Source organism: Hesperophylax consimilis, chromosome 4, assembly GCF_061612785.1.
Source record: "Hesperophylax consimilis isolate HC1 chromosome 4, BYU_Hcon_1.0, whole genome shotgun sequence".
Classification (NCBI taxonomy): Eukaryota; Metazoa; Arthropoda; class Insecta; order Trichoptera; family Limnephilidae; genus Hesperophylax; species Hesperophylax consimilis.
The window spans coordinates 33,528,888-33,543,091 of NC_142839.1; the positions used below are offsets into that span (position 1 = coordinate 33,528,888).

The window sequence follows — 14,204 nt, forward strand, 5'->3', positions numbered from 1 at the left end:
TCATCGGCCAGCTAAAAAACCTCGCCTCACAGTAGATGAGGAAAAAAACTACTGGAATGGGCCAACGCACACCAAAACATGACTATAGAGAACTGGAATATGGTAATTAACATTTTTGTGGTTTTCAAACTTTAAAAAAATTCCATTCGTTTGGTTATGACCCTTTTATAGGGGTGCTTCTCTGACGAGTCCATATTCCAAATTTTGTTGGACAAATCATCTTTCGTCCGACGACGCCCAGGAGAGAAATTTCATCCGGACTGCCTTCTAGAGACGATAAAACACTCTACCAGTATCATGGTGTGGTCAGTCATCTCTTCCAAAGGGACGGGGCGCCTCCACATCGTGCAAGGGACTATGAGGCAGGATCAGTACAGACAAATCGATTACTGCCTCAAGTCGGAGAATGGTTCCCTGATGGCCAGGAATACGTCTTTATGCACAACTCCGCAGCCTGTCATAAAGCCAGGATTGTCACTGCATTCCTGGCTAAAAAAAATGTGCAGGTTTTACCTTGGCCGGGGAATTCCCCTAACATGAACCCGATTGAAAACCTGTAGGAGCTCACTAAGAGGGAGATTGCCAAGGAGGTGATCACAACGAAGCATCAGCTCATCGAAACCCTCATCCGAGTGTGGCATCATTCTCCTGACCTAAATACCTAAGTATACCACGGCGTGTACAAGCTGTTATTGCGGCTAAAGGCGAAATATCAACTTTTTGTTCGATAATGTTTAAAAAAAATAAAAAAACCCCAGATTAAGGACAAATACGGTGTTTAAATTTTCAAAATTCAATGTCCCTGTTAATAAATGATAATAACCGCACCTAAAATCATAAACATCTGTATTTTATTAACACAAAATGTGAACAACACATTTTCCATGGGTGTCCCTGTTAATATGGCAACCCACTGTATGTCATTTATATTTTAAAAAAAACATTACCAATGGTAATTTACCAAGACATTTTGCCTTAATTGAATAATTCATACTAAAAAAGTTTTATTTTAATAAAAAAAACTATATTTCTAAAATCTCCGGGTCTACTGTTTTTGAAAGATGGCAGCCCTACTCCCAACCCATCGTCTTGTAAGGCAGTGGGAGGAATGAATTCATACATCTGTCACTCACTCTTTGGACACATTCAACTCTGGGATTTCTACAAACCAGTCCTACCTATTCCTTCCCAGAAATTAACTCTCCTTAAAAGGAATCACCTCCAAGCAGCATCCTCAAAGATGAAAGGCCCTGAGAGAAATTACTTTCCTCAGGGCCTGCGGTGTGGAGTTAATGTTGTGTAAAAAGTAGGATGATGTTTTATATTGTTAACTAGCAGGAATATATTTCAATGAATTGGGAGTTGAAAATAAAAGATATTTTATCGTAACAATGTGTTTCATTCATTCAAAATTATGTGTAGACAATTACTTATAATAAGTATACATAATGAGGAGAAATTATCTCCTCTTGGAAGGAGGACCACTGTCTCCGCCTCCCCTTCTTTTCCTGTTGTAATGTTGCTTGCCCCCGCTTCTGGGGCCCTTGTTCTGTTTCTGCCTTCTCTTCATTAATTCTCCGGCCATTTCATCGAGGAACTTCTGTTCCTCCTCCCCTTGCAAAAGGGAAACTTCCAAGTTGTTGTCCTCCACTTTCAATTTGGAGTCGGTGCATTTTTCGAACACTTCCTTTGCTGTATCTTCTACTTGAAGCCTGATCCAAGCTTTGCCATCTTCAATTTTGATGAAGGCCACATTTCCACCTGGAAAGAAAATAATATTACAACAATTGATTTGTGTTGTGTAAAAATGTCTATGGTTTTCTCGAGAAACGGATACTCTCTGGAATTATGTCTACGAGTGACCTTAATAAATCTATAAAACAAATAAATGTTTTAATGCAAATAAAAAATAGTAAATGGCGTCATAAGTGGGATACCAAATAAAATATGTATATTGGAGGTGACTAACTAACAATCACGCTGTTTACCACAGGGGTAAGCAGAGAGGACGGACCGCAAAACAACTCGGTCCCGGCACACACTTCTTCCCACATTCACACATCATCTTATATGTACATACGCTTCTATTATTCTGACTCTTGACATGGCCCGACTCGAGTATCTGATTCACTTGATCGTGCCATGTCTTCCTCGGGCGTCCCCGACTTCAGCTACCATTTCTTAATCTTACATCAGCCTTGCACTATTTGCAGATCTCCACATTTCTTACATGATCATACATGGTTTTACCACACACACGCCTCACGGATCTCATTTCAACAGCATTCAGTATGTTTTATTTGACAATGTACCTAAGGCAGTCACGGCTTCCTTGATGGTGTCTCTCGTTACTTCTTCTGGAACTTCAGACAGCGTTAATACTGTTCCTGTGGGCAATTTGATGGTTGCCTTCTCGTACTCCTGAAACAATTATAGAAGTCAGTAATCATCACAAGATGTTCTACAAACCGGTGGTTTTTAGACACGGTTAACAGTTGGACAGATTGGGTTGATATCCTTATAATCAGTTCATTAACTCTCAGTGTGCAAAATTTCCGATGTCTACCAGCTGATTCTACTTTTGTACTAACTAACTTGTTTTTTTTGCAAATAATGGTTTTTTTAATCGTACTGTCTTATCAGATGATGTGTTTATATATTTATAAAAATAGTATAAACTCTACCATTAGTTGTTTCGCAAAAACAGTTAGAGAAACGATTTTTTTTAATTGTGCCTATTGAATACGGCGGCACGTAAGAGGTTAACAAATCTTACAGTTACTATGAAGGGTGTACTTAGTTCATAATAATGATAGGAAAATCTTACTACTTTCTGTTGCTTTTTCTCCCTTTTAGCGGCATTTTTCTTCTGCCTCTCGTCAGTCTCCGCCCGCTTCTCCTCCAAATATTTGGCTTGCCACTTCCTGACAGCTTCTACTTCCCCAATTTTCGCGGATGGTAACTTGAGGAATTCGGCCGCCTGGTCCACAGTCTTGAATGTGGCGAAAATAGATCCCTTGAACAACCACTTGTTGGTGACTTTGTCTAGGTAGCGCCTTAGGATAATGTCTTCTGGGGAAGTGCCGTACTTTTTGAAGAATTCTAAGCAAATATCGATGGAAAGATCGTCCTTTGGAAAACCTTTGACATAAGCTGTGCGTGTCATTAATTCTTTTCTCCTTTCTTCATTCAATTCCGGAAGGGGATATTCAGGTGAACGTCTCAATTTTGTCTTGTCTTCACTTATCTAAAATAAAGAAATATGTCTTAGTATTTTTTTCAAATAAAATCAATTTTATGAACATTTGTCGAATTTATTGGTAAATATACAGAAAACTTAAAATAAAAAAACATTTTGTGCCAGTTAGATAATATTGATAAGTATTTCAGTTCACGTAAATGGAAAATAATGAATTTTAATAGTTATTTAATTCAAATTAAAATCGATTTTTCACATGGCGGCCATTGTTATTTTTTTTATTTTGAAGGAAATTTGTCAAATTATCCGTTTTTATTAATGAAATAGCTATTAAAATGCATTATTTTCCATTTTGGTTTTCTTAAATAGTTGTTTCTCAATGTTATCTAACTGATAAAGGTGTTTTTAAAATGAAATGTCCCACTTTACTGTATATTTACAAAATAATTAATTTGTTGTAAAGAAAACTGTGTGGGTTTACCTCCATCAACTGGCTGACAGATTTTGCAAGGGCGGATATGACTACCTCGGGATCTTTAGTGAGGTTAGAAAGCCTCTTGAAGTTGAACATAGTAGTCAGAGGAATCCAACCATCATCCAACTGTATCTGTTCCTTTAAGAATTTATCTCTGGGGAGATTCATGTCACCTATTATAAAAAAAAGTTTAGTTGAATCCTCGTAAATCAAGAAATAGGTTGGCAGAAAGCTAAAATTCCAGCCATTACATCAAAATTATTCCACTTATTAAGAATATGGGTTCATACCAAAGTAATATTCAATTTGGTGAATGACATTTTCTTCCAGAGGAGAGACACCATTATCTTCTGTTGAAATCGTTTCAGGAATCTCCTTTCCTTGAGATTTGGCGCCATTTTCAATGGCTACTTCTTTCTTTGGAATTTCAGCTACAACCTCTTCTCCAACTTTTGTTTCTTCGACTGCTGCTTCAACATTTGTTTTTTCGACTGCTGCTTCAACTTTGGTTTTTTCGACTGCTGCGTCTCCTGCCATATTGATTTTTTTTCTGGAAAGTACAAAAAAATATTTATTAACGTTATGGAATATACGAACATAAGTGTGAAAACTTCAAACCGTGGGAAATCGGGGAATGTTTGAAAATAACTGATAATATATTAATTTTGAAGAAATCGTGTTTCGCGCCGGCGCGGCGCGTCGTGGACTTTTAGCCTAAAAACTGACAAACCAACGTGCAGAAAGACGACAGAAAAACAGGAACTTGCAACTTAAAAAACATAGTATAATTCGAAAGGCGTTAAATTATTCACACTCACACCCAAAGTTTTGATTAATATAGGTAATAAACGAATTATTTTAAATGGCTTTCAAAACAGTATTTAATGCAATACTTAGGACGTAGTACAGGAACTTATTTAGACACAATATTTGACAGGGCAGATTTGTTGTCTTGTTGATTTGATTTAGGTTAGGTTATATTACATACCGGGTAGAACTTTTTGGAAATATTTAATATACCACGTGCAACACGATTTGTCAAGTTTCAAGTTTGTGATCGATCAGAGACAATAAATAAGGCAAAGAAAAACGTTCTTTCAGAGATAAAAGTCATGTTTTCATATGCAGTTGAAGTTGCTACCTGATTTCAAGAGTTGAGTCAACATAAAATTTTCACAAGTGACGTCAGAATGCTTAATTGTAAAATGCTCCACCCACAGGCGATTAGTGTGCTCAGTAGTTTGTCTATGATTTTTTAAGAAATATGTGGGAAGAGATCGAACAAATATAGGCTTGACTTGGAAAGGACTATAGGACGGCCGAGCCTTTCGACGCGGTGCCTTTCGTTAATACTGGGCAGTACTGGACAAACCAGCCGTGTGTAATGCCTTTTCTCTGCATCGCGAGTGGTGTGAACATATTTTTTTTATTCACATCTAGCAACATTTTATGTACACCAAAACGTCAAAAACACGTTTGATTTTGACGTTTAACCTTATTTATCATAAATTAACCTCCTAGTTCGTAAATATAACAAACCATTTCTTATGAGAAATTAACATTATGGGAATCCAGGGTCTAACAACGTTCATTGCCAGAAATGCAGATCGTTCATTGGAAGCATTTCACCTGCACGATCAATATTTGGTTATTGACGGGAATAGTTTGGCAGCGCAGCTTTTTCAGAATACTACCAAATGTAATTCTTCATTCGGGGGAGACTATGATGTGTACGCTCGCACCATCAAGAAGTTCTTCAATGCTCTAACAAAATGTAAGATTACTCCATACGTCATATTTGATGGAGGCTACGAAGATAAGAAGATGAAAACCGTTTTGAAAAGGTTTACCGGAAGGATTATTGATGCTTCACGGTTGAATCCTAAAAATCAATCACAATTCCTAGTATTTCCTTTGCTGATGAAGGACGTCTTCATTGAAGTTTTAAAATCCCTCAACGTGTCATATACGTTTTGTGAATTGGAGGCAGATTCCGAAATAGCCGCTGTTGCGAGATTTTTGGAATGTCCTGTTCTGAGTTACGATTCAGATTTTTTCGTGTTCAATGTTACTTACATCCCATTCCCATCGCTGACTTTAAAACCATCTATTCTAAAAACAAATGAAGGCTCACATTATGTTTTGAAATGCAAATTATACAGAGTAGAGAATTTCTTAACATTGTTTCCGGGAGTGGACAATAATATGCTTCCCCTGATTGCAACTTTGTTAGGAAATGACTATGTCAAAAGAAGTGTATTTTCTAAGTTTTATGATAACTTGAAACAATCAAAGTCCAAAAAGATGAACGAAGGTCAACGTAGGATTGTTGCTGTTATTGAATGGCTGCAAAATGAATCGTTCGACTCTGCCATAGAAAAAGTACTTAGCCATTATAAGTTAACTGAACGTAATAAAATTAAAAAGTTGATCACCGGGTCTTGCGCTAATTATACCAGTACTTACTGCAACTCCTTGAAAGAACTCGGACTTTTAACTGAGAATTCTGCAATAGAAATAGTATCTCCCGAAGGTCAGATAAAGACAAAAGATAATGGGAATAAAAATCTTCAATGGATACTAGATATTCTTAAAACAGGTAAAATATCACCCCGATTTTACGATGTAATACATAAATCTTTTTACATAGCCATGCCACAGGTAGAAGATTTTACAATGAGTGATTCTAATTTAGCTTCTTTGCCCATTTTAAGATTTTCATTTGATATAATGATGGGCTTTAACAAAAAAAATATGACTTTGGAGTGTCGTAATGGCATCAAGCAAAGAACTAGGAGTATTCCTTACACCGCTTATGTACCCGATGAACTAATCGAAAGCTGGGTTAACAGATGCGAATCTCCGGGGCCCGCCATGTTTTATGGCTTCCTGGAGAGAACAATGGAAAAAGAAATATTAGAAGATATAAAAAGAGTACCAGCCAATATGCAGATGCTCGTACTTACAATATTATGGATGAGCAAGTCTTCAAGTGGATATATCCCCATTCCGGATGAATCCCAGATATATTCCCTCATTCTCAGTTGCTTAAACTTGTCCCTAGTGAAAAGTAAAATTGATGGAGATTACAGTAGCTATGAATTCAACTCAAAATACACTGAGGAACTACGGGGCTGGTGTGAATCGAGTAAAGAGCGACAAGTGAAAGTTGTTGATGGTTTTGAAGGAATAGATGAAAAAAATATTTGTTACGAAGACTGCATGACCGCTGCCAGCAAAATGTTGAAATACTTCGAGATTGACTCTAAAGTTGCAGAGTTCCCCAAGGTTTACAAAAGTAAATATTTACATTTCTTTGCCCAATATCAGTGTTGTTTCCAGCAACTATCATATTTAAATGCCTTAACCTCGGAACCTTTTACTCCCTGCATTGTACATGAAACTTACAATGGAACATTTTTGTACAATATGTACGCAAACTTGAAACGAAGAGATAATCCTGGATCATATATTTATCAACTTCTCCAGTGTTCTCCGAGTGTGCTCAATTGCTTCATAGTACTTGCCAAGTTCTTAGGGTTTGATAATTGCTTTCTTCCTCGACCTGATCAGCAAATTAGTAAACCTAAAGTTAGCAAAAAACCTAAAAAAATTACTGAGGATCTTGTGCCTGAAGAACCAATTGATTCAATTGACAATGTGTCTGAAGAAGATGATGATTTATATGATGTCAATAATAGATTCAATGCTCTGAACCTTGTAGATCCTATTTAATATACACACCTTTACCTAATATGTTGTTCGAAGATTATCACAGCCTTATCATTATCATCTTCATTGGTTGATTTTTGGGTTTTGTGCCATGTTGCACTCCTCTTCCTTGAGTCAATATTTTGAAGAGCCTTGTGGTATCCATCGGCGGGCATTTGACCTGCCGTGACAACAATCCAAAATGTAAATTCAAGGAGAAAAGTGCAACACGTCTCACCTTCCTGGAAAACAACCAATATTTATTCATTTATTTAATATCAACGGTATAAATATACCATAAACAATGATAACATGTCACAGTTAAAATCGTAGAAATATTTAAAAAAAAGAATTACAAATATATGTGGCATTTGATTGTGAAATGACATTAGAGAGTAAGTAAGTAAGTAAACAAGAGATACAAGTACATAAGTTTCTATAGTGCAAATAAGGTAGAGTTAGATTAAATTAATATTGATTGAAAAGATTTGATAGCATATAATATTGTAATGAAAATAATATGCTTTGTTTACACAACTATTTAATAAGAAATATCAATAAGTTTCAAAGCCATTGGTTTCTTCATCAGAATACAAAATATACGTTTATTTAGTATACATGTTGATAATTTTTATTTAATTTTGGTGTAAACAAACTGTGTTATTTTCATTCAACACTTAACTGGTATACAATGGGTCAAAATAGTCCCGGCTAAACCTTTGATCAACTGTAATCAACAGTCGTTCGATATTCGAAACACGCATGTCCAATGTCGACAGTTATTTTTGGAGTTCGTCCTGTCTCAGAGTCATATTTGCAAGTGTTACCTCAAATGTAACTTTCTTCACTCTAAAAAAGGACTATATAACTAAAATTATCTGCACACAATGTTAAATATTATGTAAAGTTCACTTCAGTAAGCTTGCAATATGCAAACATTGTTTGTAACTTCCTATTTTTTCAATGTTTGGGTTCATATTCAACAAATGTTTTCTCACATTGAGTAAATCATAGAAAATGATGATTGTTATTTTGTCTCTACTACTGTTTGCTATGAAGAATTAAGTGATTTTATGTTGCGAGATGTCTTTAGATTTTAGTTTAGAGAAGTTATTTTGGGTTTAAAATATTTTATTAGAAAAATGATAAATTTTTGACACATACAAACACTTTGTCGAGAAACATAATTATAATAATGAGAATAACTTAACTTTGTTTAATACCACTTTTATTGAATATGTTTTAAATATATAAAACCAACCTGTTTCGGTTCACATGGATAAAATATTTTATTTGAAACTGATCGGTTTTATATATTATTTTCCCTTATCAGGCACAAGAACTCCTCTTTTCTGATAAGGTATACATGACCAATTATGAACCTAAATATTATATTTTGCAAAATATGTATGTATTAATGTAATCCATATGATCTATATTAAAATAATAAAAAAAGAATTATAAAAAAATAAAGTGGTATTAAAATAAAGTTTTTCATTCTAATTATTAGAAAAATAATAAATGAATGAGTCCATATCGATAAAAGTTTATCTTATTAACACCTGTGTTTTATTGTGTTAATTACCTTATTATTGAATAATTTTATCACTTGGTGTAAAATATAATATTTCAAAAATTTATATAGGAATAAAGAGTTACGAAAAATTACCCAATATGATGTTTACACCACATAATAGAAATTGGGTCCAATTAGACCCATGTATACCATTTACATAGTTGAAAATATATATACCAGTTAAGTGTTAAAATGACACCCAAAGTGAATTTACAATTATTGAAAATGATAACTATTTATTTACCCCGTATTGAATAAAATATATTTTATACAATTTTAACTTACATGTGTTTTTATTATTTTAAACACTTATTTTTATTTAATTATTGAAGACAATATTAACGATTCTCAAACGAAAGACGTGAAAAAGAAAAATCAGAAAAAGATTCGATTGCAATATTCTACCTGAACTAAATGCTATCTGGATAGTGTCTTGGATAAATATATCCCTTTTTGTTTTAATGTGCGACATCTATTGACTTTTCCAAAAATCAGAAAAAGATTCGGTCGCATTTAGGAATTGAACCAAGGACCTCAGTCTTGCCGGGGCTTTGCTCTGTAAATGTTGTCTTCAATGATTATTACAAATTGGGGTTTTACCCAAATTCAGAACAATATAAACATATATCATTGAATAAGAAGATAATACTAATAAATCTAAACGAAACATGAAACAGAACAAGACACAGAAAAAAAATGATAACTAGGAATTGAACGCAGGATCCCTCTGTGTTGTAGGTTGTAAGAGTTCTAACAATATAATGCTGGCATTTTCTACTTCGATGACCGATCAACATAAAATAATGTGCATATATTATGTATATAAACATTTTGTATTATTTAACGCAGGTGGGTAGGTACCTAAAATAGCGACAGACATATAATACAGAGGTGACATAAATCACTTATATTGTGATTTCATGTGACACTAATATTCGAATGGTATAGTACAGGTTTATTTATAGTACCTATGTTATAGTGTAGAATCTCTAAATAGTATAAAACAAAGTCGATATCCGCGTCTGTTTCTGCGCTTAGTTCTTCTAAATTACGAAACGGATTTTGATAGGGGTTTCACGATCATTTAGAAAATTTAAGAAAGTAGAGAAGTCGACGTTTTGTACAATATTTTCGAGCGATCCGATTTTTTTTATTTTTATTTTTCATAAAAAAAATCACTATGGAATTGTATATATTAAAAAGACCTACAGAAAAGTCCGTAATGGTATTTGTCTGTGGATAACCCCCAGCAACACCGGGTACACGTCAGCTAGTCTAATTATATTATAACAGTGTTTTACTGTGTCAGTTCTTTAAAAAAATAACGAGCCTCGAATTTCGATGCCTGAAGAAAAACGACAGTATTTTTTCCTATTAAAAAAGAAGTAGAACGACGTTACATTAAAATTATTGTTTCCTTAAAAAATAAGGACAGCATTTTTGTAATTATTTTGCAAATTTCGACTCCTAAAATACGAGCGACAATATAATATTTCACTCTGAATTTATCGATGTGACATATTTTGAATATTACGTTGAACACTACTAGACCCAAAGATATTATAATATTTCTATTATCTTTGGGTAGACCTAATCTAAAGTCAAACAGTCAGATATTTTAACTGATCGACGGTCAATGAACAATGAATTACCTAACCACCATCTAAAGTCCGTCGGTCAAATGCCCAATAATCTAAGTATTTTATCAAAATGAATTGTCGAAAAATTATTGATAATTGAAGTTATTGTGGAATTTATTAAGAATCCTCTCAAATTATAATTGGTATTGCGGTTAAAAACAGGATTGCAGGCGGTTTCCTGATAAAATTTTAGTAAATTCCAAATATATCGGAATTCATCTGTTCATGCACCTGCATTTGCCTTAATAATATATAATGATGAAATGCGAAAATATTAGAATTTTTATGAACATTCCGTTCCGACATAATATATTAATATATTACAACTAATATACATATATATTGCATTATTATATCGTATTTTACTTTTTTTTTTTGCGAAACTTATTAATTCATTCGTTAAGGGCCTGCAATCCAATTTATTTATTAGTCAATTATTACTTATTATTCAATTCATCAATTATTACAATTATTCTAATAAGAACGCGATAAGCGGTGTTACGTAGACTGGAATCGGTAGTTTTAGTTAGAGCGTTGGGAGAGTTGGTGGTCAAAAAGCGGAACCTATTTTTTTGCTCCAAGTCTCATCTAAATATAAAACATCAATGTCTGCCATGTGAAAATCGTGTTTCCTCTCATTTTATTTAAGTATTTGAATTCTCAGTCTGAAATGACTGATGTACAGATTCGTTTAAATGAATTACATGTTGGTACCTAGGTAATTACTGGTGCATTAAACCAAGGTTCGTAGAAAATTGCAATAAACCTCAAAGATAATGATTTGAAAAAATAAGTACCTATTCCAAATATTAACTTGGTACTAACTTCCCACTGACTGCCGATACTTTTAATAAGGATCTAGTTACAAAAGTACTTACCGACCTAATAATTAATGTCATAAAATGAATTAATCAAAACAATTTTATCTATTATTAATTCCCTCTCCGAATAGTTTCCTGCTGAGCAATAAATAAGTAATAATTCCCCGCAAACATAGCCGTTTTCCGCCTGTTAGTGAAAGTGGTATCATTTTCCTTCAGTAAATGTTAACTGCAATAATTCGTGTGCCACCAATAAACGTAGTCTCATAAATAGTATGTGTTTTGCGCTCGCCGACTGCGCACTGTCGGTTGCCGTATAGAGTAGTATTATTTTTCCCCCGTCATAACAGCAACCGAAAGTCAAATCAAAATCGGACTTATTTAATTATGTGTTGTGATTTGAAATGGACGCTGTATCTTTTTGAATAGGGTTATAATAATAGATCTGTTAATATATTTAAAGTATTGATTAAGTGGTTTTATTGAAAGGTATATTTAAGGCGGGAAAAATGTTTTTAATGATTATTGTGGGGTTGTTAGCCCTTGCCGGCGTTCTGGCAGTGCTGTGGAAGTTAGGAGACTCCCTCAGGTCGGTGGTTCAAGTGTTGACATCAGTTCTGACGCCGTTTTTCCAACCGGGAACCGACCAGAGTCTAACGACAAAATTTGGACCCTGGGCTGGTAAGGAAAACATAATTTATATCGAAATTTACATATCTTTATTTATATATCACAATATTTTACTTTCATACGTGAAAGTAGGTACCTACGTAATGAAATATAATTAGATACATTGACAAATTCAAGATATTATGTTATGTTGGTTAGGAACTAAAAATATTTTATATTTGAATATAGAGCAGGATAGCACGGTGGTTAGAACCAAATATTTCTAAATAATGTTCATATACTTTCAGCTGGTAGGTTGAACAGATTCTAATTTCACAGCGCGTAGACATTGTTGTTTTTACAGGAGTACCTAAGTGTCTACCTACGTAATTCGGCAACCTCCGTGGCATAATGGTATAAGTTCTTGACTATCAGTTATGTCAGTTTGCTGGTTCGATTTGCTGAGAACAGAAATAAATAAAAAATATAAATACATAAAAGTTTTTAATATTATGCCGATTGTAACGGACAAAAATGGCTTGGCAGCTCTCGACAGGAACATTGATAAATCCAAAGCAGAACCATTCTGAAACGGTGAGGTCCGGAGTCATGAAAATCACCTTGATTTATAGCAAATTGACACATACCATTAAAAATATTAAAAATTTTAACGCAAACAAGACAACGTTTTTAAAGATGATAACTTACAGATGATATTTATCGTGTAAACCGTAATGATTCACACGCAACTAAAACACACATTTAATTACACAAAGTTATATATCGCTTCACTTTATTTGATTTAATATTAAAAATATTTATTAAAAATTTTGCTATCCTTGACAAATATTTTTCAGATGCCAAATGTTAGTTTACTTCATTTTATTCTTGAGCGTTTACGGCAATTTTTTTAATGCAAACGGAAATCGTTTTTTTTTTCTTCTTTCTAACACAGTTTAAATCAAGGCTGCCCAACCTTTTTAACAGTTGGCCAAATTGACGATTTAAAAGTCACTGGCGGGCCACTGACTACAGAACTGACGGTTCCTATTTTTGTTACCCAAGCTTTTTAATGTCTTGTTTTATACAACAAACAAATGAACATATTGTAATTTTATGACGTTTATTAAAATAATAAAATAAATAGCATCTACTGCCAAATAACGAAACAACACTTTGTGTAACAAAAATCTAAATCTAAGTAATTGGTACAATCAATGTGATTTCTGACATTGTTTTTGTTTTAATAATTCTCCTTTGTTCAGATGTTGACAGTAGCAATAAATCAAACATATGTTGCTCAGTTAGAGATGTGCGCTATTTACTTTTTACAAAATTAAGGTTAGAAAAAAACTTTTCACAAACATACGTTCCAAAACTACTTAAAAATTGAATTTCCAGAAATCTTCAAATTCTTCTGAAGAACTTTGTGACTTATTTTATAATAATAATAATATTTTTACTGCAAAAAGGTTTTTCAGTGCGGAATAATTTTGCAGTTCAGTGAGTTCAACTGGATATTGGCAGGATAACTAATTATTTCAGTCAAACTGATTATGAAAGGATTAAAACAAAATTGTAAATTTTGTTTTTTACTTTCAAACGCTGTAATAAGCATCTAATTTTAGCTTCGTACTTTATGGTGGCAATATTGAGCTTCCCTTTCAAATCTTTGAGCATGGGAAAAGGATCAATAATTTCGTTGGCTAAACATTGTCGGAAGTGAACAATCTTTGCCTTGTAATTTGAGATTTAAAATATTGAGATACTTGGCTATGTCAACAAGAAAGCATGATCACTCAACCAGTACTTATTCTTGAGTAAATCACTTTCCAAAGGTAACGCCTCTTTTTCTTCTAAAAATTCCTACACCTGCTCTCTCAAGATGAAGAAATGTTTTAACATGTTGCCCCTTGAAAGCCATCGCATAGCGCAATACAGTTGTAACTCTCCAAATTCCATTATATCATTCAACTTTATGTCCTTTGCACACAACGCCTCCTGTTGGACGATGCAATGATACGAAAATATTTTTCGATCCAAGTAATTTTCAAATTAGCGAGTATTTTGAAAATGGTTCACGCGGGCCACTTATAATTCGTTCACGGGCCACAATGTGGCCCGCGGGCCTGGGGTTGGGCAGCCTTGGTTTAAATTATATTTCTCACCGTAA

At 33.9% G+C, this 14,204-nt stretch overlaps 3 protein-coding genes across 5 annotated transcripts in view; 2 read left to right on the forward strand and 1 right to left on the reverse strand.

The window, feature by feature from the left end:
• Window positions 1-1,378: 1,378 nt before the first annotated feature.
• La (La autoantigen-like) lies at window positions 1,379-4,741 on the reverse strand. 3 transcript variants are annotated; one of them, XM_089631431.1, is made up of 6 exons: window positions 4,663-4,741; window positions 3,965-4,224; window positions 3,681-3,847; window positions 2,828-3,247; window positions 2,313-2,421; window positions 1,379-1,761 (listed from the first exon to the last, which is right to left on the reverse strand). In XM_089631431.1, the coding sequence occupies exons 2-6, from the start codon at window positions 4,209-4,211 to the stop codon at window positions 1,460-1,462; spliced, it is 1,245 nt and encodes a 414-aa protein (XP_089487557.1). In that variant the 5' UTR covers window positions 4,212-4,224; window positions 4,663-4,741; the 3' UTR covers window positions 1,379-1,459. The 3 variants fall into 3 exon arrangements, with proteins under 3 accessions (XP_089487557.1, XP_089487559.1, XP_089487558.1); XM_089631433.1 differs by having other exon boundaries at window positions 4,568-4,669; XM_089631432.1 differs by lacking the exon at window positions 4,663-4,741 and adding an exon at window positions 4,493-4,616.
• Window positions 4,742-5,154: 413 nt separating this feature from the next.
• ast (single-strand DNA endonuclease protein asteroid) lies at window positions 5,155-7,698 on the forward strand. Its single transcript, XM_089631434.1, has one exon. It carries the CDS (start codon window positions 5,238-5,240, stop codon window positions 7,407-7,409), a length of 2,172 nt encoding a protein of 723 aa, XP_089487560.1. The 5' UTR covers window positions 5,155-5,237; the 3' UTR covers window positions 7,410-7,698.
• A 4,009-nt stretch (window positions 7,699-11,707) lies between these two features.
• Window positions 11,708-14,204, forward strand: part of LOC149424598 (inactive hydroxysteroid dehydrogenase-like protein 1) — a 68,590-nt gene continuing 66,093 nt past the window's right edge. The window contains exon 1 of the mRNA XM_089631435.1: window positions 11,708-12,103. Coding sequence (XP_089487561.1) covers window positions 11,932-12,103 — 172 coding nt within the window. The 5' untranslated portion in view covers window positions 11,708-11,931. The remainder of the gene's footprint in view (window positions 12,104-14,204) is intronic.